Source organism: Ursus americanus, chromosome 31 (assembly GCF_024610735.1).
Source record: "Ursus americanus isolate L20-20 chromosome 31, mUrsAme1.1.p, whole genome shotgun sequence".
Taxonomy (NCBI): Eukaryota; Metazoa; Chordata; class Mammalia; order Carnivora; family Ursidae; genus Ursus; species Ursus americanus.
In genome coordinates, this window is record NC_142157.1 from 14,612,806 (window position 1) to 14,639,877 (window position 27,072).

At 35.9% G+C, this 27,072-nt stretch overlaps 1 protein-coding gene and 1 pseudogene across 28 annotated transcripts in view; both read right to left on the reverse strand.

Annotated features, from left to right (window-relative positions):
• LOC123791704 (ankyrin repeat domain-containing protein 26-like) overlaps positions 1–27,072 on the reverse strand; it is a 184,442-nt gene that overhangs the window by 36,445 nt on the left and 120,925 nt on the right. For all 28 annotated transcript variants that reach the window (XR_015722489.1, XM_087857833.1, XM_087857831.1 and 25 more), the window contains 7 exons: positions 24,315–24,348; positions 23,800–23,941; positions 17,519–17,732; positions 15,468–15,651; positions 6,810–6,880; positions 6,391–6,484; positions 3,091–3,203 (listed from right to left, as the gene is read on the reverse strand). Coding sequence is in view for 27 of the 28 variants with exons in the window: in XM_087857833.1 (XP_087713959.1) it covers positions 3,091–3,203; positions 6,391–6,484; positions 6,810–6,880; positions 15,468–15,651; positions 17,519–17,732; positions 23,800–23,941; positions 24,315–24,348 (852 nt within the window). In the remaining variant the exon portion in view is untranslated. The remainder of the gene's footprint in view (positions 1–3,090; positions 3,204–6,390; positions 6,485–6,809; positions 6,881–15,467; positions 15,652–17,518; positions 17,733–23,799; positions 23,942–24,314; positions 24,349–27,072) is intronic.
• On the reverse strand, positions 6,876–13,607 carry LOC148107382 (ankyrin repeat domain-containing protein 26 pseudogene; annotated as a pseudogene).

Here is a 27,072-nt window from a genome sequence, read left to right on the forward strand (position 1 = left end):
TCCCCAAACCAGACAAACACCCCACCAAAAAGGAGAATTACAGACCAATATTCCTGATGAACACGGATGCAAAAACTCTCACCAAGATACTAGCCAACAGGATCCATCAGTACATTAAAATGATTATTCACCACAACCAAGTGGGATTTATTTCTGGGCTGCAAGGGTGGTTCAACATCTGCAAATCAATCAATGTGATATGCTACTTTAAGGAAAGAAAGGACAAGGACCACATGATCCTCTCGATAGACACAGAAAAAGCAACTGATAAAGTACAGCATCCTTTCTTGATTAAAACTCTTCACGGTGCAGGGATAGATGGAACAGAACCTCAATATCATAAAAGCCATCTTCAAAAAGCCCACAGGGAATATCATTCTCCATGGGGAAAAACCGAGGGCTTTTCCTCTAAGGCCAGGAGCATGGCAGGGATGTCCACTCTCACCACTGTTGTTCACCATAGTACTAGAAGTCCTAGCCTCAGCAATCAGATAACAAAAAGAAACAAAAGGCATCCGAATCCGCAAAGAAGAAGTCAAACTCTCTTCGCAGACGTAATACTCTATGTATGGAATATGGAACATTATGGAATATGGTGGAACAAGACTCCACAATATGGAATATGGTGGAACAAGACTCCACCCCAAACTTGTTAGAACTCATACAGGAATTCTGCAAGCTGGCAGGATAGAAAAATCAGTGCACAGACATCAGTTGCATTTCTATAGACTAACGATGAGACAGAAGAAAGAGAAATTAAGGAGTCAAACCCATTTACAATTGCACCAAAAACCGTAAGATTAGAAATCAGAAATAAACCTAACATATTACATGGTGCACTGGGTGTTATACGCAAGTAATGAATCATCGAACTTTACATCGGAAACCGGGGATGTACTGTATGGTGACTAACATAATAAAATTAAAAAAAATTAAAAAAAAAAAGAAAGAAACCTAACCAAAGAGGCAAAGGCTCTGTACTCTGAAAACTCTACAACACTCATGAGAGAAACTGAGGAAACTACAAAGAAATGGAAAAACATTCCACGCTCATGGACTGGAAGAACAAATATTGTTGAAATGCTATGTTACCTAGAGCAGTCTATACCTTCAATCCAATCCCTATCAAGATACCATCAACTTTTTTCACAGAGCTGGAACAAATAATCCTAAAATTTGTATGGAACCAGAAAAGAACCTGCATAGCCAAAGGAATGTTGAAAAAGAAAACCAAAGCTCGTGGCATCATAATTCCGGATTTCAAGCTCTATGACAAAGCTGTAATCATCAAGACAGTATGGTACTGGCACAAAAACATTCTGTTTCTTTGGCCAATGAAACACAATAGAGACCCCAGAAATGGACCCTCAACTCTATGGTCAACTAATCTTTGACAAAGCAGGAAAGAACAGCCAGTGGAAAAAAGACAGTCTCTTCAACAAATGGTGTTGGGAAAATTGGACAGCCACATGCAGAAGAATGAAACGGGACCATTTTCTTACACCATACACAAAAATAGACTCAAACTGGATGGAAGACCTAAGTGGGAGACAGGAACCCGTCAAAATCCTAGAGGAGAACATAGGCAGCCACCTCTGTGACCTCAGCCGCAGCAACTGCTTGCTAGACATGTCTCCAAAGGCAAGGGAAACAAAGACTTCATCAAGATAAAAAGCTTTTGCACAGCAACGGAAGCAGTCGCCGACACCAAAAGACAACCACGGAATGGGAGACGATATTTGCAAACGACATATCAGTTAGAGGGCTAGTATCCAAAATCTATAAAGAACTTATCAAACTCAACACCCAAAAAACAAATAATCCGGGCAAGAAATGGGTGGAAGACATGAACACACATTTCTCCAAAGAAGACATATAAATGGCCAACGGACACGTGAAAAATGCTCACCATCACTCGGCATCAGGGAAATGAATACAAATCAAGACCACCACGAGATATCACTTCACACCAGTCAAAATGCTAAAATGAACAAGTCAAGAAATGACAGATGTTGGCAGGGATGCAGAGGAAGGGAACCCTCTTACACTGTTGGTGGGAATGCAAGCTGGTACGGCCACTCTGGAAAACAGTATGCAGGTTCCTCAAAAAGTTGAAAACAGAGCTACCCAAAGACCCAGAAATAGCACTACTAGGGATTTACCCCAAAGATACAAATGTAGCGATCCGAAGGGGCATCTGCACCCCAATGTTTATAGCAGCAATGTCCACAATAGCCAAACTATGGAAAAAGCCCAGATGTCCAATGACAGATGAACAGATAAAGATGTGGTGTGTGTGTGTGTGTGTGTGTGCGTATATATATACACAATGGAATATTACTCAGCCACCAAAAAAATGAAATTGTACCATTTGCCGTGATGTGGATGGTACTAGAGGGTATTATGCTAAGTGAAATAATTCAATCAGAAAGAGAATTATCATTTGAGTTCACTGGTATGTAGAATTTAAGAAACAAAACTGAGGAGCCTAAGGGAAGGGAGGAAAAAATAAAAGCAGATGAAATCGGAGCAGGAGACAAATCATAAGAAACTCTCAATCATAGGAAACAAACGGAGGGTTGCTGGAGGGGAGGAGGGTGGGAGGATAGGGTAACTGGATGATGGACATGAAGGAGGGCACCTGATGTGATCAGGACAGGGTGTTATATAAACTGATGAATCCCTGAACTCTTCCTCTGAAACTAATAATACACCATAGGTTGATGAATTGAATTTAAATTAAACAATAATACAAAATAAGAATATAGAAGCCAAACCAAGATAACTTTTGAGGTGATTAAACAATGACACAGAGAGGTTTTTAGATACTAAAATATTGGTTTGAAGGGAAGAACACTATTAAAAGGAAAGATTACCAAAGAACAAAGATATCTTGCAGAAACTATTCAAGGTGGACGATGAAAAGTGCAGTTGCTATTGTTAAGGGAACTATTGTTACTATTTAAGGAATCTAATTAAAGTGTAAGTATAATATTTTGGCAAGAATTTGTATTTAGGTTTTAATAAAGTAAAATGATAGTTAAATCAATTAATTAATGGTTAAAATGATCTGAAATATTACAGTCTTACCTAGTAATCTCTTTTTCTAATTGACCATTTTTCTTCACTTCTTGATCCAAACAATATTCCAGAGATTGTTTTAACTCAATAAATTTCTTCATCTCTCCCCTTTTATCATCACACTTTGAAAAAACATTTTAAAGAAAATTATCTTTAAAAATCTAGATACTCATTCTTCTTTCATAAAATATTATTTCTCATGAATTCATGACTAAGACATGTGTAGACAGTTTTATAAACTACATTTTATAAATTTTATAAATTAAAATTTATAATTGTATGTTTTATCATTATATAAATGGTTTATAATTAACTTTAATTTTAAATGTATATAATGTAGTTTAAAATTTATGATTTTAAATTTTATCTAATGTAGTTTTACAAACCTGATGCCAATAAAAACAAATTTCAAATGTAAGGAACTTTCTTCAAACAGCTTAAACTGATTTTACACTGTCATCATTATTTTTTCTAGAATTTAAATTGCCAAAATTTACTTGTGAAATACAGAGGTTCTTACCCATATTAATACTAAGTGTTAATGAAAACATTTTAAAAGTGGCTATACTTACATTTTACTTTCTGACGATACCCTAGAAGCATTTTCATCCATAGCTTAAGATACTCTGCGTTCTGTGAGATCACACCTTTCTAAGATAACCTCTGAAAAATTCCTATGCAGTCCCCATTACAGTTTTGATGATCATCTGACTTTAGGATGAGATACTCTCATTCTCTGCAAGCATTTCAAGCATTCTCTGCAAAATTTCAATTTCTTCTTTTCTATTAACTACTTTTCTCTTTAAATAAAGTTTAAGTCTTCTCGATATTATAGAAAAACTTTTGCTTAACTCCTGCAGCTTTTACTATCATCCTGCTTCTCCCCTTTCGCTGGCCTTGAACATTCTTTATTTAATGTGTCCTTTCATCCACAGATTCAACTTTTCATCACTTTTCTTCTTTTCACTAAAATCTGAGCTTCCATCCTGGAATTCCACTAAAAAATTTTGAGGGTCATCAAGGATCTTTTTTTTAAAGTCCTTATCCACTTTACTTCTCAGCAGCCCCTGAAAACAATGACCACACCCTCCCCTCTCTTCTAATCCCATTTTATTTCTAAATGACAGCAACCGCTAACATTTAGTCCCTGACCCTTGCTCTTCCTCTCTTCAAATCCTCTCCAAGTTGTTTAAATCTCAAGGCTTCAAAACCGGATTCTCTAATCTACATTTCCAGCCTTGACCCCTGTACTGAGGTCATTTGTCCTTTTGATCTTCCTTCTAGTTCCTCACAGACAATATTCAAAACCACACACTCAAAAACCGTTACCTGATGTGGACTACATCAGCTAGTTTTTTAAAAAAAATTATTTATTTGAAATAGAGAGAGAATGCATGAATGGGGGAAGGAGCAGAGGGAGAGGGAGCAGGGAGCCCGGTGCAGGGCTCAATCCCAAGACCCTGAGCTCATGGTCTGAGCTGAAAGCAGGAGCTTAACTGACTGAGCCACCAGGTGCCCCTAGACAGCTAATCTTCTACAGTTTATGTTGACTCTTTTTGGTATTACTTCAAGTATATTGTTATTTTATCATCTCAGGGGGCACCCTTACCCTTAGGATGCTGACCACCATACTTTGTCTTGCTTTTCTTTTATGATGCAAAGGTTTTTCACAAGGGTCAGATTATCAACTTTTCACCTTTGTTTTCTTTTGAATAATTTCCTATTCCGTAGAGATTTGATCTTAGGGAAGTCTTCTGGAGTTCTTTTCAGAAACATACTTGACTATGTTGTTTGGTAGCTTAAGTCAGCCTAGAGGGATATATCTCTTCTTCCCAATCCAGATTCTTCACCTCAAAACTGTGTCCATCGAATATCTTAACCCAGGTAGTCTCTGGCCTGGGGATTCGTGAGCTAAATCCTTCTAGAGAAGTCAGGACTATGGACTGAGTTGGTTGAAAGCTAAGTTTTTGTTTCACAGGGTAGACCTTAAAGTGGCTAATAATTTTCTGTCATAACCCTAATTCATTTCCATTGGAATCTACAGAAGAGCTACAGATATTCTTAAAAACCTTACAATATTTGATACCTTCCTTAATAGATTTCTGTATGACACTGGAGGGGGACAAACCCTGGCATTCTCATTCACAGAAGACTCTTTATCAACATATTGTCATGTTACTGACGCTCAATGAAAAGCACAGTAATCCAATGTGACTAATTTATATGAAATCTAGAAAAAAAATAATTTTCGATGTTTCTTGGGCCACGGAAAGAACCAGTCAACAGAATGTGCCAGTTCCCCTCATAGGTATAGCTGTATAATGAAATTTGAAAGTATGCAGCTTTTGTGACTAAAGAAACTAGTGGTAGGTGCATCTACCTCATTGTTCCAAGTTAGGACTCACAATGCAGTCCTCTCATCTTACATCATTGGTAGCCTCTCCTACAAAGGAGGGTGTAAATGGCACGAGAATCTGGTTCTGCTTGGTAAATAGTTATATCGTTTTCACTACGGATCAATAAGTTGGAATTGGGGATTGCACATTAATTTTTTCTGAGATTCGATTGTTAAATCTCTGAAAGGCTGATTAATTCAAGTGAATGAAAAGAAATGAGCTGCAGAACTTGCAATGAATGCTAGGAGTACTGTTACTATGTAAGGCCCTGATTGAGCACTCATTTCTACTTTTTCACTGGCATCTCTTTTCCTTTTCAAAATCCAACAAAGAGAAAAAGATATTCCTTTGAGAAAAACGTTTGCATAATGACCTAGTAGTCATTCTTGATGAGGACAACAAATTACACATTTTTGATTACAAATCACAACAAATTATCATTAAGGTAATTCACCCTCAAATCTCATTAAAGGGTTTAGATTACAAGAGAAAGTCAGAATTCAAGATCAAATTATTACTCAAAGTTTGGGAATTTTTAAACATATTGAAAAATATTAGCAGGGACTCAGACATCTGTATACCAATAATCACGGCAGCATTACTAACAGCCAAAAGGTGGAAAAACCCAATTGTCCACTGACAGATCAACAAAATGTGGTAGGTATAAAATATTGCTTTTCTTAGACTATTCACAATCTTTTTTATTACAATCTTGCTATAAAAATTATTAATTTTTTAATTCAGTCAACTTCATCTATAAAGAGGAATTATACTACTAGTAGTCAGTAGCAAAAATATGAACAAACATTTTTATCAGTGAAAATTTTCATATTATCCAAAATATTCTTATACACTACTACTAGAGAAATAAAAATTCCTTTTCGGTAGGACAGAAATTAAGAGACTGACTTACCGAACTTGTACTTAACAGGTTTTCCTGAAGCTCTTCAATTCCGCCCGCTTGCTTTTTGACTCTATCTTTTAACTCGGCATTTTCAACTTCAGGCCTAAAATGTGTATTTTAAAATTATTCTCACACACAAATTTTAAAAGTACCGTATAATTTCTAAACAGACATCTGAAGATGTTACATAAATTCTTAAAAATTTAAAAAGTAGAAGATTTGGCAACTGTGCCATTTTCTGGTTTTGTAATGTGCAAAATTTAAAGATAATATGCAAAAATCATACATTTCAATAGAGCACAAAGCTGAAATTTTTATCTAGCTTAACAATGATGTATTTATTGTCATCACTGATATATTTCTCATACTACACAGCTTATCTGCTTTATAAATACTCAAGCTATTTTCTGTGCTGCTTTAAATTGTACTTTTGCACGTGATCTTTTGACTTCTCAATACATCTTACAGCCTCTGCATGTCGATCTTGTGCTTCTTGCAACTAAAAAAGAAAAGAAAGAAACACTTTTAACTATTGGCAATCTACTATAAAACCACCATCAGCTATTTTTGTAAATAAAATGTTATTGGACACAACCACACTCTCCTCTACATACTGATTCATGACTACAGCAGAGTTGAGCTGCTGCAACAGAGACCTATGGCCTACAAAGCCTCAAATATTTACAGGGAGTCTGCTTCTCTCTCCCTCTGCCCTTCCCCACTGCTTGTTCTCTCTCTCTTTCTCAAATAAATAAATAAAATGTTAAAATAAAATATTTACAAACTCCTTACAGAAAAGTTTACTGACTTCTCTAGTGCTAAAACGTAACACTTTTCATGTTTTTAAATTTTATTTTATCAGCTAAACCTACAAATGTACATATTGGTCAAAGGGGGAAAGACAGAAAATAACCTTATGGGAAACATTTCTATTTTTGTATTCCAAGCACCACATCAACTATAATTGTAAACATTCATGTATGTGAATGACCACGGCTATTCCAGTGATTATAGAAGCTAACATGCTGCTTTCAGTGACAACCAGGTATTTCACGGAATAGTATGAGAGGCAGTATCTTCGTAGGAACCAGAATGCCTACGGTCCGAATTCCCAACACCACTGGGTATTATTAGCTGTGTGACCTGGAACAAATTACTTAAAATTTCTGTGTCTCAGTTTCTTCTTCTGTGAAATGAAGAAAATAATAGTATCTACCACACTGGGATGTTGGGAAGATTAAATTAGGAAATATGCATGAACTCTTTAGAAGGGGATGTAGCACACACCAAATTCTAAGTGTCTGCAATTAGCATTATTATTGTTGCTGCATGTTATGTTCTAATCATATTTGATATTTTAGGCAGATGAGACCACAAAAGTGGTCTCATCTACAAGTTATACTGAATCGTTCTTCGTATCACTGAAAGTGGCAGCAAATGGGGAGCACGAGGCCCAGAATATATCCTCAGTACTTCAAAAAACTCGCACCAATTCCACCAGCCAACAGTACTTTTTTTCCACTTATAATTATTTTAACTTACTCCCTCTCTGTACTACTCAGTGGACAATGCTCATGGACTACAGTGCCAATAGTACCTCCTAGACTGAGTAATAAATAATTTACATGAACATCAGAGGCAAGGGAAAGCCACTGACGTGGAAATAATGGACCCTTGCTAAATCAATGTTCCCAAATCATTTCATGTTTATATTGTTTATTTTAGCAACTGTTTAAGTTACACTGCTTTAGCAAGTACTCTGATGAATAGATTAAGGCTACATGCTATATGGCATATCAGAAAAGCTGTCCCCAGGGGCACCTGGCTGGCTCAGTCAGAAGAACATGCAACTCTTGACCTTGGAGTCATGAGTTCAAGCCCCACATGGGTGTAGAAATTACATAAACAAACAAACTCTAAAAAAGGAAGGAAAAAAAGAAAGAAAAAAGAAAAGCTGTCCCCAGAGCTTTATAGTTCGTAAAGTGTTAAAAGCTGTAAATCTCAGTTCTGCCTGCAAAATGAAGAAAAGCAAATTTAGGCTGTTTTTCCATAGTTGGGGGGGAGGGGGACAACCATTTGATTGAACACTTCTCCTCTGCCAGATTAAATGCTTTCAATTTTACATTTAATTGCTTAAAATACATTTAGAAAATAAAAGCTTTGTTATGTCAATGTCTTCAATAAGAAATTATTGATATGGTATAAAGCACTTAATTTTATCCTAAAAACTGTTAAGTTAAAATATTTTCAATTTATACAAGGATAGGTACCATACATAACCCATATTTTCCCACTTAGATAAATGCATACTTAGACAAAATCATCTCGCATGAGAAAAATAAAAACAATGTAAAACGAAGGACTAAATTGTTCTGCACAGACTAAATGACAAGTGTGAAGAGAGTAAGGTCAGTGGGAATTAGAATAGTCGGAGAGAGCTCCATGGAGAATGAGAGACTATGAGCCAGGTCTGAATAGTGTAGGATTAGGCAAGAGGAAGGGAACCTAAAAGGACAGAAAGGACAGCAGGAGTAAAAGCCTGAGAGATGGTGACATCACCCCAATTAACTCAGAGGATAAAATCTGATGGCAGGGAAATAACTAAATGAACGCTCACAGCAGCATTATTAATGGCGAAAAAGTGCAAACAACCCAAAGGTGCATCAAGCGATGAATGAACAGGGTTTTAGCCCACAATGGAGCACGTTTGACAATAAAAAGAAATGGAGCACTGACATATGCTATAACACAGATGAACCCTGAAAACATTAAGTCAAAGAAGCTAGTCAAAAAGGACCGCACACTGTCTGATCCTCTTTATGTGAAATATTCAGAACAGGCAACTCTATAGAGGCCGGAAGTAGCTGGTGGTTGCCTGAGGCTCCGGGCAAGGGCTAAGGATTTCTTTTCAGGGTGATGAAAATGTTCTACTTGATGGCAGTGACAGTTGCACAACTCTATGAATATATTCAGAAACCATGAACTACACATGTTAAATGGGTGAATTGTATGGTATGTGTATTTTACCTCAATAAGGCTTTAAACAAATCTAAAGGCAGGACCTAGATAATTTTCTTAATTCTCTCTTTTGGGTGTATATACTATACATGATCTGAATATTTCTATGCATTTACAATGTATCTGAAAGGAAACAAAAATGAAGGAAATGCCTAAGTTCAACTGGTTTGTGAAATGACTTTTCTGTACAAGTTATCCTGAAATCAGTACAGATTCTCTATCCATTCATAAAAGTGAGGATGAGAAATAAGAATTCTCTGAAACATTCCATTAAACACTATCTTCTGATTTTATATGGCTCACCTCATCATGGCACCAGAGATATCATTAAAAAACAGTGTTTAGGGCACCTGGGTGGCTCAGTTGGTTAAGCATCCAACTCATGATTTCAGCTCAGGTCATGATCTCATGGGTCACAGAATCAAGCTGGCATGGGGCTCTGCGCTGGTCAGGGAGTCTGCCTCAGACTCTCTCCCTCTCCCTCTCCTCTCCCCTTACTCAGGCACACGTGTGCATGTGCATGTGCTCTCTCTCTCTCAAATAAATAAATAAATATTTAAAAAAAAAAACGGTTTGGAAGAAAAAAAAGTCCCTCAATTTCTGTGAGGAATGATGCGTTAAGTCTCAACTTCCCTAAGCGTAAATAGTATAAGAAAAAATGTATAATACAAACAGCAGAATGAAAGTCAAAGTTTAAGAAATAAGTGCACTGCGAAGATACTAAAATTATACTAAATCAACTATAATGAAAATACAAAAGAAAGTGGTCCGTGGAAATCAGCATCCTAAAACATTTTATATTATTTAATCAGCTACAGATTAACCATTAACATGTTCCATTTAATACATACTTGACTTCTGATGTGACTTAATTTCTCCTTTAAATCCTGTGCCTCATCTTCTAAATTAATATGACAACGTGATGTAACCTCTAGTGATGCCTCTGACATAGATTGTTTTTTTAGGGTATCAGCCAGTTCTAGTTGAAGCTGTGTCATAGCTACCTAATAAGACATTTCTGCTACTGATTTTATAAGTCATCTTACTCTTAAGTTGTGTTAATAATATGTAACTCTAACATACGTCCTTTGAAAAATATCGCCACATATGTCAATTCACCTTCTTTTCCTAATATGTACACATTGCTGTTTACTGAATTTGGTTAAAGACACAAAAAGGTGTTATCATCTTGCCCAGTCAGTATTATGTTACTTAGATAATTAATTCAGCCCCACTACCCATTCCTTGTTGATGAATTTGGAAAGCTTCCCAACCTACTGAAGTCTCAAAAAGAAATGGGTATATAGGTGGGACTAGCAGTGGTAAATTCTACATCATGATATGTTTTCCCTCTTTTTTATTAGAGGCTTCAATTAATGTCAAAGTTCCTCACATATTCAATCCTCTGCTCAAATCCTTCTAATAGATTACTATCTCGGGACAAAAGGGAAGTCATTCTAATGGCTTTCAAGGCCCTAGATAACCTGGCTTGCACCTCCCTCCCTGACCGCCATTTCTGCTACACAAGAATCCTGCCATCCCTCATTAATCTGAAAATGGAGATCCAATGCCAAATTAACGAATTACAGAGATATAGTTCTCTTTGTATTGGACAAACTTATGCCCAGATCATAGTAATTGTGCTCTGAAATGACCAAATTACGTGTAAAATTGCTTTAAAAAATTATAAATAGCACTGGGAAGATTAAATCAAACACAGTTTTGCTAAAGCTCACCACAGTTGTCCCAAATTATGATTTAATGAAAAGTAAGTGCCTTCAAAGAGGTAAAAGGTCATAAGAATACATGATTTCAGACTAAAACTTCAAATTTATGTAAGTAAAAATAAAGTTATGCCAACCTAAAATTTATAAAGAGCTACCAAAGGAAAAGTACTGAGATACAGCATCTCAGTTCATGTGGGAAGTCAGGAGTTAACTGTCAAGTTAATCCACTTAATTGAATCTCAATTTCAAAATGCCCATTTTAGGTATGTGCATTTCCATTTATCTGTTCATCATGGTATTAAAATGTGATGACAAAGATTAAAAGTATTATTTTAGCAGTACAAAACTAAATTATTAATATTAGCCTACTATCTATCAGCAATTATAACTTAACCTCTTAAACTTTCATAGATGGCACAACAATTTTATTCAGATTAGAGCACTTCTCAAGTCTAATTTTTATTTGCTAGATACAAGTTAACCCTGGCTTATAGTCTATATATTTTATATTTTCAACTAGATTCAAAATTCAGCCATAATCATTCAGGTCATGATCTTGGGGTCCTGAGGAGGAGTTCTCCAATGTGGAGCCCTCTTGGGTTTCTCTCTTCCTCTCCCTTTGCCCCACCCCCATTCATGTGCAGGTGCACTCTTTCTCTCTAAAAAGAAAATAATGATAATAATAATCCATAATCAAATATTACTTTGAATTTTCTCTCAGGAAGCTTGAAAAATATTTATCTTTCTGGATACTTCCCTTTCTACTTTCTCCTTTTCATACTAATAAATTCTTTTTTTTTAAAGATTAAATTCATTCATTAACTCTTCATTTCTTTCTTCCAACATAAGACCTTGTTTTTCACTTTCAGCCTGAAGTTTTTCTAGAATATCCTGAAACTGGTCTTGGATATTAATTACTATCTTTTCTTTACTGGCAGCTTTGTTGTAAGCATCATCTAGTTGCTGTTGAAGCAACGTATTTTCACTTTGTAGTTGAGATAATCTCTCTTCTAAGGATTCCTGCTGTCCAACGTATTTATTCACTTTATCTTGTTCATTTCGATGCTTGTGTTCAATTTCCTTTTTCTGACACTGTGTGTGACTTAGGTCTCCCTGTACACGTTCTAAAACCAAAGTCTTTTCTCTGAGGGCATCTCTTGGGTGACGGAGCTCAATTTCTAAAGTATTGAGTTGACCTTCACCTTTCGAAAGATTCTGAGAAGGCAGCTCATTGTTATCTTTCAGGTTAGACACATCGAAATTCAATTTCTCCTGCACAGGAACACATTCATCTTTTGCTCTCTGGAAAGGAAGTTCTAGGTCTCTCTTTGATGTCTGAATTTGATCACGATCCTGTATAGCACTAGCTAGTCTAGCTCGGCATGATTCAACTTTTGCATCCAGTCTTTCCTTATTTTCCTCCTTGCCCTCCGATTTTGACTTTAGCATTGTATTCTCAGCGGTCAGAGCATTAATCTGTCCACTATACAGGAATATTGTTTTTCTTAATGTTTCCTCGGTCAGTTTTATGGTCTTTCGAAGGCTGGCATTTTTCTCTTTTATAATTGCAATGTCTTCACAGTACTTCTTTTCTTTTTCCCGGTTTTGATTGTTTATAGTGCCTATTTCCAGTCTTAGCATGGCAAGTTGATCCTGACACCTGTGGTTTTTATGCAACAGACCTTTTTCTTTTCCATGACTATTAAAAATCTAAGTGAAACAAAGGAGACTTTTAGCTGGAACTCAATAAAATGACATTATCATGATGTTCTCTGAAATTAAAGAATAACCTATGTTTATACAACGAACAGGTTGCAGTAAGTGGATATCCAACGGGAAAGAAATAAAGTTGGGTCCAAACCTCAAACGTTATACAAGCCTAAATTCCCAAAGGTTCAAAAATTTAATTGAAAAAAATGAATACATGAGAGGAAAAAAGAAACCACGACAAAATTTTTAAGAATCTCACAATTGAAAGGCCTCTCTCTGATTTACAACAAACCCAGAAAGCTTGAAATAAAAGATTAATAAATCTGACGACACTAAACATTGAGTTTACAGTCTGATATCTAACACAGCCACCCCACAGTAAAATCCTTAGCTCTGCATATGTTTGGACAGATTAAATTTCCTAAAATTCTTTTTTCCTGACAATATTCCACAGAATTCCAGTTTTCTAACATTTCTATAGTCAGTTATAAGAATTGCATCTACTGACAACCGACAAATCCAGGCACTGCACTATAAACACTTCTACATACTTCAATGACCACTTTTAGTTATCACAATTCTAGAATGGAGAGGTTAAAAATAGTAAGTGAGCTGCAGGACTTTCCTTAGGTCTTCTTACTCCACTACTAGTGCTCTTGCACCAAACTGCAGTTCTTCTCTAGTGGAAATCATCAATACAAAAGGAGCCTTATATTTCAAAATACTGGTGGTAAATAAGGTAAAATGTATACAGCTCTTAGAAAACTCATCAGATTATTTGCTGCTGCAATAAATTTTATTTCCTCTTCATGATGTTTAAAATGGTAAGAAATACAAAATGGGGGGAAATACACTGAGCTGTTTTATTAGGAATAAAATACTCATCAATTAATTATCATTAGCATATGATTGTTTCAAAAGCACCTTGTAATAAAATAGGATACCACTTGGAGCAAATTGCTACTTGTCTCAAAAGTAGGACACTAACATCCAAAAGAAAGTCTCTGAACAGGCTACACTTTTCCTCCTGTTCGTCAGTGGAAGCGTTAAGCTAAACTCTCTATTAATACAGAGGTGATGAAGTAACTGCCCCAAAACTGAAACATATGTTGTCAGTAGCAATAGTTTTGAGCTTATGGAAAGCTCATCAATTCTTATGGAAAATAATAAAAGCCTCTCCATTGGATGAGGACATTATGAATGTCACTATTTGACGCTTGCAGACAAATGCATTTAAATTGAGACTATTACTTTAGCCACTGGACCAGAAATGTCACTGCCCCTTATGTCCCCCATATGTGTGTGTGTGTGTGTGTGTGTGTGTGTGTGTATGTATATATATATGTATATTTATATGCTTTATATATATATATATATATATGCTTTAAAAATCCTCTATACTTTCCATGATCTACACTGTTGGTTTTTAAAATATATATATATGCATACATGGAGAAAAAATAGTAATTTCAGAAAATAAGATATGTATACATACAAATACATACACACATGTAGTTCAAAATGACTAAAGAAAATACCCCAGAATGCATTTTTTTTTTTTTGGCTCTATTTTTTTTTTCTAATTAATGATTTTTTATTATATTATGTTAGTCACCATACAGTACATCCCCGGTTTTTGATGTAAAGCTCGATGATTCATTAGTTGCGTATAACACCCAGTGCACCATGCAATAGGTGCCGTCCTTACTACCCATCACCGGTCTATCCCATTACCCCACCCCCCCTCCCCCAGAATGCATTTTCTTATCAGCCTTTTCTAGCTCCTTTTGTTTGCAAAGGTGATGGTTTAGAATTCCGTCTTGTAATATTCTGGCATTCTGTTCTTGAGAAAGTTGTTTCTTGTGTCGTTTTGTTCTACTACAACCTAGAGACCTATTCTCACTAGGATTTTGGATCACACCATTAAAAAAGAAAGTCAAAAGCTTAAGAGAACTTAAAAAAAATGTTCAAAAGAAGTAGCCTTTGTAATGACAGGATTTTTATCCTGCTCATGAATAACTCCAATTTTAATTTAAATGACAGCTAAATTTGTCATAGAGTAAAAAAACAGGTACATATAGTATGTGAAATAAAATTTCTTTACAAAACATTTAACTAGTTCCATCATAGTCTCAAGGTGATTTAGCCTGCATTTTCACATAAAAAATCCAAAACTGAGGTGCCTGGGTGGCTCAGTTGGTTCAGTGTCCTATTCTTGCTTTTGGCTCAAGTCATGATCTCAGGGTTGTAAGATCCAACCCCACGTTGGGCTCTGCACTCAGCGCAGTGTCGGCTTGAGATTCTTTTCCCTCCCTCTCCTTCCCCCTCTACTTCTTCCCCTGCTTATGCTCTCTCTCTAAAAATAAATAAAATCTTAAAAAAAAAAAAAACAGAGCCAACATTCACATTTATCTCAATTTACTTTCCATCTCTTAACTCAGAAAATATACATACAGCATATATGAGAAGCCAAGGATTCCAATAAGCTATTAATTTTAGCTACAAATATCATAGTTCCTATTAGGATAAAACTGAATTTTTTATCTATTTTAATCTAAATAATATACATTAAATCAAAGGGATATTATAAATAATATTGATGGAAATATACAATTTTTATCAAAGATGTACCTGATTCAAATTATTTCTTACAGTCCTCAATTCCTCATCCCGTGTCCGAAGAGTAACTTCAAGTTGTTGTTTCAATTCAGCTTCTTTATTATACTGCTGTACTTTTCTTTTTAATTGCTCTTTAATTTTTTCATATAACATATCAGTATTTCTTCTTTTTTCTTTTTCCCTTTTGAAGGAAAACCTGCAAATAAATGGACTTATTTTAAAATTTGTTTTGTAAGCAATAAAAAGTTCATTTCATGATCTGGTTCCACATATGTTGGTTTACTGTCCAAATGAAATTTCTATGTCCTTTTTTTTTTTTTTAAGATTTTATTTATTTATTTGACAGAGAGACAGCCAGCGAGAGAGGGAACACAAGCAGGAGGAGTGGGAGAGGAAGAAACAGGCTCCCAGTGGAGGAGCCTGATGGGGGGCTTGATCCCTGAATGCTGGGATCACGCCCTAAGCCGAAGGCAGACGCTTAACGACTGAGCCACCCAGGCGCCCCGAAATTTCTATGTTCTTAATTTTTTCCTTTCTAGGGCTCATGGTTTTAATTTCTCACTTCAATCTCTTCCAAAAGATACACAGAGTTGAAAAGAAGCAATGAGAAAGCATTATGCAGTTTAGTAGTAAGTTTTAGTCAATAATAACTCTGGTAGATATTGTACGGATAGAAATTTTGAAATTATTCAAGAAAGTTAGAATTGAAAATTATCGTTTCCCACATAGTCATAATTACTCTTCCATTAGAATAATTTAGTTACTAATTAAAAAGAGAAATTACTGTTTATAAATTCACTAGAAGTAGATTTCTACTTCACAAAACATCACAGGTACCTCTAAAAATAATTTGCAGTGTAAGACAGAATCTGCAGATGTCATTCGCACAACATACCCCTGCAGATTACTGTGATCCAGGACTAGGCTAGGGAGTCTAATATCTGTTGCCCCATACATTTTATGTTTCTTCTTCTGCAATACTCTCAGTTGACCTTGTTGATTATTATTCATTTTATTTTTTCAAAGATTTTATTTATTTGACACAGAGAGAGAGAGCACAAGCAGGTGGAGTGGCAGGCAGAGGGACAGAGGAAAGCAGGCTCCCCGCCGAGCAGAGATCTGGACATGGGGCTCGATCCCAGGACCCTGGGATCATGAACTGAGCCGAAGGTAGACACTTAACCAACTGAGCCACCCAGGAACCCCTATTATCCACTTTATAAATCATTTGAAAACCCCTTCTAGACCAACACAGGATCCATATTAATTAAGTAAACAATAAAGAGTAATATGTGCTCGCAGCACAGACTTTTGAATTAATTTTACCTACATATAAGAGAGATGTTGAGCAACTTGAGCAGTAATCATTTTCCATGTTACTTTTTAATCGCTGCGTATGTTTAAAACTGAATAAATTTTTAAACATTTTTCTGTCTTGAGAAAAATGGCCATGTTATACTCTGTTCACGGGCATACGAATTAATATAAACTTCCCTGAGAACAATTTAAAAATAGGATCGAAGACATTCTTTAAAAATTTTTATACTTTAAGTAACCAATACTATATCGAAGAATGTATTCCAAGTACGTTAACCAGAAATGTAGAAACAGATTTATATAAGAGACATTCCTTACAGCTTTAATTAAAGTATAGAAAAACGAAAACCGACCAAAATTCAATTTGTTAAATAATGAGGTTTCCATATGATGGACTTCTATATGGTCATTAAAATTATGATTTGGAATATACATTAAATTATTTGTAGAAGTATTCACCGTTAAGAACTTGCTGTATTATTCAGAAGAATCCCATACTTCACAATACTAAAGACGTTTTCTTCCCTATAAAATCCTAGAAGGTAAGTTAGCAACTACAAAACTTCTCCTACATATCTGTAGTATAAAAGTCAATAGCTCAAGGGGTGCCTGTCTGGCTCAGTCGGTAGAGCATGCAACTCTTGATCTCATGGCTGTGAGTTCAAGCCCCACACTGGGTGTGGAGCCTATTTAAAATAATAAAAAAATAAAAGTTCAAATACTTCCTTGAAACCAAGACGTCATACCTCAAACTGCAGAGTTCTTGTTCCCATTCCACTTTTTGCTGCTCCAACTGCAATTTAATTTCTTTTGTTTGTGATAGCTCCTTTTGTAGACCATTAACCCAATTTTCCAATTCTTTATTTTTTCTTGTAAGTTGCTCACAGTGATCATTTTTAAGTTCTAATAATCTTTCAAACGAACAAACCGCATTCCGAATTTTTAATAAATTAACAGAATCTACATCAGAGAAAAAACAGAAACAGAATATATAGGGCGCCTGGATGGCTCAATTGGTTAAACATCCGAGTCAGGTTTCGGCTGAGGTCATAATCTCAGAGTCCTGGGATTGAGCCCCGCATGGGGTTCTTCACTCAGCACGCAGTCTGCTTGAGATTCTTTCCACGCCCCCTCCCTCCCCCTCTGTTCTTCTCTCACCCCCCTCCCCCCGCTCATGCTCTCTCTGAAATAAATTACTTAAATCTTAAAAAAAAAGAAAAAAAATATGAGTACTTTTTGCATATAAAGGACTGTGTGCTTTCACATTCACTCATTCATACATTAAACAAATATATATTGAATGACTTCAATATAAAAGATATTATACAGGCACCTGGGTGGCTCAGTCGGTTAAGCATCTGCCTTCATCTCAGGTCATGATCTCAGGTTCCTGGGATCAAGCCCTGCATTGTGCTTCCTACCCAGCGGGGAGTCTGCTTCTCCCTTCTCCTCTGCATCTGCCCCTCCCCCAGCTTGTGCACTCTCCCTGTCTCAAATAAAAAAATCTTAAAAAGGGGCGCCTGGGTGGCACAGCGGTTAAGCGCCTGCCTTCGGCTCAGGGCGTGATCCCGGCGTTATGGGATCGAGCCCCACATCAGGCTCCTCTGCTGGGAGCCTGCTTCTTCCTCTCCCACTCCCCGTGCTTGTGTTCCCTCTCTCGCTGGCTGTCTCTCTCTCTGTCAAATAAATAAATAAAACCTTTAAAAAAAAAAAATCTTAAAAAACAAAAAGATATTATACTAAGCTCTGCAGATTAAACAGATAAGATCCCTGGCTCTTATTTAGCTTCACGTCTAGTGAAAGGGAAAGACAAATAAAACGACAATTACAAATTCAGATAGTTCCTATAAGGAAACGGAGTTCTAGGATCACATAACATAATGTGATCTACCCTGGGAAGGGAAGATTCCCCGAGGAAGAGAGAACTATTCTGAGAAATGAAGGAGGAGCAGGAAGCAAGTGAGCAAAGGAGGAAGAAGAGCATTCAAGACAGCCTACAGCATGTGCCAAAGTTCCATTGCAATCTGCTTCTGGCCAAGATGGAGTAACAGGTACTGATTTACCTTCCTACCTGAAACAAGCCAAACACAAAAAGATAAAATACATTTTCAAATTATTTTCAAGACAAAAGACTTCAGTCAATGAAGGACAATGATCCCTGAAAACAAAAGAAGTTAGCCTAACACATACCCGAACTCACTGCCTTGGGAGAATTTCCACCGACCATGACACAGGTGAAAAAACTGAGATAGACTCCACCATATTCCCTGAGTTGAGATGACGGAACTGAGAATCCGGTGAAACCAAGGCAGATAGAGATCAGAGGTCAAAACACCGGCGAGAAGAAAGCAGAACAAAGAAAGAACTCTAGAGATCTGCAGAGGGCTCCGCTGGTGCTCACACAGCACCAGGGATAGTATCGATTCCCATTAGCCATGCTGGGAAAACTCATAACCTGTAGCACAATGAATACAGTAGTAGGTCTTGCCTCAGCGGTGGGGAACAATGAGCTCTAGGCTGAGCACTACTCTGGATTCACCTAACAATTCATAAGAATAGGACTGGAAAGGGACAAACTGTTTGTAATCAACTTAGCTATATCTCAAAAGAAAGCATAAAAAAGTAAGTAGAGGCATAGAAGCTATTTTTAAAAAACCAAATACAACTTACAGAGATGTAAATTATGTCAGACATGAAAAATACACTGGATAGGAATAAACACATATTAGACATCACAAAATAAAAGACTGCAATTGACCTCAGAAAACTGTGAGAAAACTTCAAGTGGCTAATCTACAATTCCTCAAAGAGGCAGAGGAAAGGAACCAGAAAAAAATATTTGAACAAAAAATGTCTGGGGCACCTCGGTGGCTTAGTCGGTGGGTGTCTGTCTGCCTTCAGCTCAGGTCATGATCTCAGGGTCCTGGGATCAAGCCCCATATCGGACTCCCTACTTAGTGGCAAATCTCCGTCTCTTTCTGCCCCTCCCCCTGCTTGTGCATTTTCTCTCTCTCAAATAAATGAATAAAATCTTAAAAAAAAAAAAGAAAAGGAAAAATGACCAAAACCTTTCTAAACTTAATGAAAACTATACTCCCACAGATCCAGAAGGATCTGACTAGGAGAGAAGAAATGGAAGTTAACTATTATAATTTTCTTAAAATGCATATGATGTGGTAAAACATTACTTGAAGGTGGATTGTGATGCTTAAATCATATACTTTAAACCCTAATCACTAAAATAGCAAAACTAAAGAGTTATAGTGAGTAAGCAAAATACACACACACACACACACACACACACACGTAAATAAAACTAAATCATAGAAATTACTTGATTAATCTAAAAGAAAGTAGAAAAAGAAGAGAATGGGAACAAACAGCAGAAAGGACAAATGGAAGTCAAACAACATGCCCACAGATTCAAAACAACTACATTAACAATCACATGAAATGAAAATGGTCTAAAAGCCTCAATTAAAAGGCAGATTCTCAAAATGGATAAAAAAGGAAGACCTAGGGGCACCTGGGTGGCTCAGTCCTAAGCATCTGCCTTCGGCTCAGGGCGTGATCCCGGAGTCCTGGGATCGAGCCCCACATCAGGCTCCTCCGCTGGGAGCCTGCTTCTTCCTCTCCCACTCCCCCTGCCTGTATTCCCTCTCTTGCTGGCTGTCTCTATCAAATAAATAAATAAATAAAGTCTTAAAAAAAAAAAAAGGAAGACCTAATTATATGCCACCTATAACAAAAAACGCACTTTAACACAAATTTGTTAAAAGGCCAGAAATATGATAGACCACACTAACACTTGACAAAAGAAGGCTGAGCCTAAGTGGCTATATTAATACCAGACAAAATAGGTAGCAAAGCAAAAAACATTAGCAGCAATAAATAAGGTCATTTTATAATGATTAAAGGGTCAACTGAAAGAAGCATAACAAACCTAAATGTTTACACATCTATGAATAGGTTCAAAATACATAAAGCAAAAATCCACAGAATTGCAGAGAAACAGGCAAATTCACAATTATAGTCTGAGATTTCAACAGGTAGAAAATCAGCAAGAATGTAGACTTGAACACCACCATTCTTCTCAAGTTTCCATAGAACATTTAACAAAAGAGACTATATTTTGGGTCACAAAATAAATTGTAATGAGAGGAGTAAGTCAAAAGGACTAAGTCATAAAAGTGCGTTCTGTAACCACAGAGAAATCAAATTAGAAATCAAGAATAAAAATAGCTCTGGAAAATACTTGAATATTTGCAAACTAATTAATACATATCTAAATAATCCCTGGGTCAGGGTGCCTGGGTGGCTCAGTTGATTAAGCATCTGTCTTCAGCTCACGTCATGATCTCAGGGTCCTGGGATCAAGCCCCACATTGGGCTACCTGCTCAGAGGGGAGTCTTCTCCCCACTCCCCCCGCCAAGCTCATGCTGTCTCTCTCTCTCTCAAATAAATAAAATCCTTAAATAACCTCTGGCTCAAAGAAGTAATGAAAAAAGAAATTAGAAAGTATTCTGAACTGAATGAAAAGGAACACATAACATATTAGAATTTCTGGAATCCTGGTATATTAGCACTCATATGAACATTTATAACACTGAATGTATGTATTAAAAAAGAAGAAAAGTCTCATATTGATGACCTTTGGCTCCACCTTAAGAAATTAGTAAAATAGTCAAAAAAAAGTCTGATAAATTTTGGTTATGTAGAAAATCTGACAGAATTTATTAAAAAGCTTCTAGAACTAGTAAATGAACTCATCAAGTTTGGAGGATATAGAATCATTATAAAAAATCAACTGTATTTCTATTCATTAGGAATAAACAATCAAAATTTAAAATTTAAAATTTAAATTAAAAATTAATTTTAATTATTAATTAAAAATTAAAACTGCATTGAAAAATAAAAAATAATCACAGGTAATATCATAAAAGATAGAAAGACCTAGACGCAAAAAACTATAAACTATTACCAAGAAAATTTAAGAAGACTTATATAAATGGAGAGATATACTCTGTTCAGGGTTGAAAAATTCAGTATTGTTAAAATTAATCTGTAGATTCAACATAATCCAAACCTGATTTTCAGAAGACCACCAGAGTTTTTTCTCTTAGAAAATGACAAGTGGATTCTACAATGCATGTGGATAAAATAAATAAATAAAATAAATAAAATTCATGTCGAAAAACAAAGGATCTAGAATAGCAAAAGAGCCCTGAGACAGAACAAAACTGGAGGACTAACCCTAACCACCTGATTTCAAAAATTATTATAAACTGGTAGTAATTAAAACAGCATGATATTGGTGTAATGAAGGCTAAAGAGATCAATGGGACAGAGAAGAGTCCATAAATAAACCCACACATATATGGTCAACTGATCCTGACGAAGATGCAAATGGCATGAAGTAAAGACAATACAGCCTTTTCAACAAACGGTGCTAGGACAACTGGATATCCATACGCAAAAAGAATGAACCTGGATCCATACTCTGCATCATAAATAAAAAAGAATACAAAATGGGGGCGCCTGGGTGGCTCAGTCAGTTAAGCGTCTGCCTTCAGCTCAGGTCATGATCCCAGGGTCCTGGGATCAAGTCCCATGTCCAGATCTCCGTGCAGTAGGGAGCCTGCTTCTCCCTCACCCTCAGTCTGCTGTTCCCCCTGCTTGTCCTCTCTCTCTGTCAAGTAAATAAATCTTTTTTAAAAAAAAGAATACAAAATGGATCACAGATCTAAACGTTAAGACCTGAAACTATGAAACTTTGCTTTTAAACTACAAAACTTCTAAAAGAAAGCATGAGAGAAAACCTCTGACCTTGTGCTAGGCAAAGATTTCTTAGATAGGAACACCGAAGGCAAGAATCCATAAAAGAACAAATGCATAAACTGGACTTCACCAAAAAGGAAAACTGCTCTTCAAAAGACACTGTTGAGAGAATGAAAAGTCACAGGCTGGGAGAAAATCTTTGCCAAAAAATAGGTGATAAACTATATCTGGAATAAACAAAGAATTCTCAAAATTCAACAAATCAGAAAACAACCTAATTTTTAAAATGACAAAGAATTTGGACAGTTCAAAGAAAATACACAGATGGCAAATAAGCACATAAAAATATGCTCAACATTATCTTATTAGGGCAATGCATACTAAAACCGTAATGATATATATACTACATGCCCACCAGAATGGCTAAGATTTAAAAAACTGACAATATTAAGTGTTCATGAATATACAGGGAGAAATTAGAACTCCCATACACTGCTGGTGGGAATGGAAAACGGTGCAACTACTTTACAAAGCAATTTGGTAGTTTCGTAATAAGGGGATATAATGAAACATGAGACTTACGGGTGATAGATATATTAACTGCCTGAATCACGGTTATGGTTTCACAGGAGTATACATATGTCAAAACTATCAAATTATACACTTCATATATGTGCAGTTACCTAACTAAAGCTATGGGGGTGGGGAGGAAGCTCTATTATAGGAAAAATCATCCAAACTAGTGGCTGAGACACAGATGGAAAGAAGGATATGAAACAATACAAGATGAAGCTGAGGACCGTGGTGTTTCACGCTAGAGCAATGAGAAGTAAAAGCTAAGCTTTAAGCAAGGGGGTAACGTGACGAAATATAAATTTTTAAAAATATATGATTATGGTTGCAGCGTAGACCAAGATTCTGGGAGGTGGAATGACAGGGAAAACCGTCCTGAGGTTATTTCAGTATCCTAGGAGAAAAATACTGGTAACCTGACCTTGGGTGAAGGCATAGAAGAGAAGCAGAGTCAACAAACACATCGGTGTGCCATTTTCATGATGAAAAGTATAGTGGAAATTATAGCTCTTTGGCTGAGAGTACTCAGCAGTTCTCTGTCTTCATAAAAAACATATTTGTGAGATGAGTAGCTCTTAGCAGATCAGTGTTGTATGGTACAGCACTAGACAAGATGTGCACATATTACTACAGTAATATACATATAAAGGCTTTATATTTATACCACGGTCCTACCTTTACAATCCATGCCAAGTTGTTCAATTAGCAACATGCAACTCCTAAAATCAAAGCAAGGCAACTTGCAATCCTCTGAAGCTGTTCCAGATGATGGAGTTAAGTCATCAAGGTCATCCGTAAAATTAATTTGCTTTTTGATCTACAAATAAATAATAATTTCAAAATGTCCCCCAAATATTTATAAAATATACTAAGTGTAGAGAGATGATAAATACCCATCTTCTTATAAAAGCAAAAACATAGGTACTTTTTTAAAGAACTGATTTTTCTCAAAACAACCTTTATCAATAACTAGTGTTTCTGAATAACATTTTCACAACAAATAGAAATTCCTCTATTTTGTCACTACACCTTCCCTAGAGTAATTTTTTACCATGGAATAATATTTCTGATAAATATTATTTATCAAAATAATACAATAAAGAAAAATTAAAAAATTAATAAATGAAATAAAATTATATATATATATATATATATATATATATATATATATATATATATATATTTTTTACCTCTTTCTTTTCCTTAGATGTTTTCTTTGCAGGTCTAAAAAAAAAAAACAATTCTTTTCAGGCAAACATTAAATACTTAAAATACAAAGAATATCTAAATCATATCTAAACATATTATTAATAATATTAACAAAACATTAAGATCAAATTGACAAAGAGCAAGGGAAAATCATAATGTTACTTACATTATTTGATACAAAGAAATATACCACACTTTTTTGTTAGCATTTTCAATAAAAACAAGCTTTTACTGGCTCTAAAACCTATTTGCAGGGTTCAAACTAAATTCTTATATGAAAGAATCCCTTTCTTAATAATCATGATAGTAGTGTTTTGAGGATTTACTGTGCAGCTACTATGCATTATTATGAACACTTCACTACGTCTCTAGGTATTTTAAGCCTCACAACAATCTTATAAACGTAGGTAATTATATTAGGTATTTTACACAGGAAGAAAAGGAGGCACAGAAATAAGGAACTTCCCCAAGCCCATACAGCTGGTCAGGAGTAGACCCAGAATTCAAATCCAGGATATCTGCCTTCAAAGCATGTGTTTTACAATATGTGGTGAGAGTAATATTTAAGTGTTTCTAAGTAATATGATAGCAAATGAATCTATTATTATTCCATTCCTACCTCTAAGTATAAATAATAATTTCTGAATCTTACACATTTTTTTTAAATAAAAAGACATCATACTAGGCCATATTTAAAATCTACTTTCAATAAACTAAAGATTTGCTTCTTCTAAAGAAGTTCATCAATGGGCATTCATTTATTCATTCAAATGTTTATTCACGAACACACACTTACTGAGCACACAATATGTGTCAATGACACTGTTGGTACAGGAACCACGGCTTTTGTAATTTGGAACTTTATCCAAAAGTAATAATCTATGATAGATTAATAGTTTATTTTGCAATTGTAAATAAATAAAAGCTTTCCCCTTTCCCCAGATCTAAACAAACATTAACTTAATATAAACAGATACTTCAAAGTCCCTAACAAAATCATAGCTATTCATGATACTGTCAAAGGCACCGAATATCTGAAATCATCAAGGAATGATTAGTTCTATTCAGAAGGGCCTAAGTGTTTGCATATTTACTATTATATATATTTTTTAAAATCTATGAATGATAGTATCTGCACATTCGATTATATGAGAATACTTCACGGTGGAACCAGTTCTGAATAAACAACTTCTTGCCCCAAAACTACATGAATAGGAGTACTAAGGACAATTACTATAATCTTTAAAAGATAATGTAATACAATCAATAAGCTTTCCAACATTTGGAAATGTCAACAAAATTAAATTAAATAACCATGTCTATCTCTATTGGATCATTTCCAGCAGCATACAAACATACTCTAAAAGCTCCCATCTTAAAATGAAAAAAGAAAGAAAATCCCCATGAATTCCACATTCTTTTTCAGTTATCATCCATTTCTCTGTTACCTTTCCCCATAAAAATTCTCTAAGGAGTGTTTATACTTATTCATTACAGTCCAGCTTCCATGGTGACTACTGAAACTGCTCCTTGTCAAAGTCACTTGTCCTCATCTTAACCTATCAAGCAGTGTGTCTGATATACTTGAGTATTTCTTGCCTTAGCCTGTACCGACACTACAGTGTTTTATTTCCTTAAAAAGTAATCACTGCTAGAATTCCTTCAGAGGGAAATAATTTACAGATTTTCCCTTCCTTCATCCTGATCCATTTCACTTAAAGGGCTGTCATCATTCACTTGTAGTGGACAATAAGTCGGGGAGTCAAACTTCTCAAAGTGTGGTGTAATCAGAGATTCTTCTGATGTCCATTTTTCATTTTCATCTTTCCTTGCTTCCTTTATACTCAAACGAAGATCACTACTTTAAAAAACCCAGTTAAAATAGCCATTAAAAAGCAATTTTTAAAAAAGATTTTATTTATTTATTTATTTGAGAGAGAGAGAGAGAGCATGAGCACAAGCAGGGGGAACAGAAGGCAGAGGAAGAAGCAGACTCCCCACCGAGCACAGAGCCTGACTTGGGGCTCAATCCCAGGACCCTGAGATCATGACCTGAGCTGAAGGCAGACACTTAATCTTAGACTGAGCTACCCAGGTGCCCCAAGCTAATGTTTTCTAATAATGTTACCATAACGAATAAAAAAAAACAATTTTTTGTAAAATCCTGTTACCCTTCTCAATTCATTTATTTTTGTTTAAAGATTTATTTATTTATTTATTTGACAGAGAGAGAGAGAGAGAGACAGCCAGCGAGAGAGGGAACACAAGCAGGGGGAGTGGGAGAGGAAGAAGCAGGCTTCCCGTGGAGGAGCCTAATGCGGGGCTCGATACCACAACCCCGGGATCACGCCCTGAGCCGAAGGCAGAGGCTTAAGGACTAAGCCACCCAGGCGCCCCATCAATTCATTTATTAATTCACAGAACAGTTATGAAGTCCAACCATTTATAAGGAAATATACATTCCTTGCTTCAAAGACAGATAAATATACAATTATAACACAACATCATTTGTGGGGACAAAACTACTATGGACCTCTTTGTAGGAGCTGTGGAATCAAGCACCATATACCAAGGGACCTAGAAAAAGTCTTGCCTACCATGCATCGGATAACAGGCACACTAACTACATTCCCAGCTGTGGAACTAGCAATAGCCCATAAATTGGCTCCAGCCCCTTCCTCTCAGCCACATCAGGGAGCCCCTGGAAAACACTGTCTTAGATAATCACCCATGGGTGAG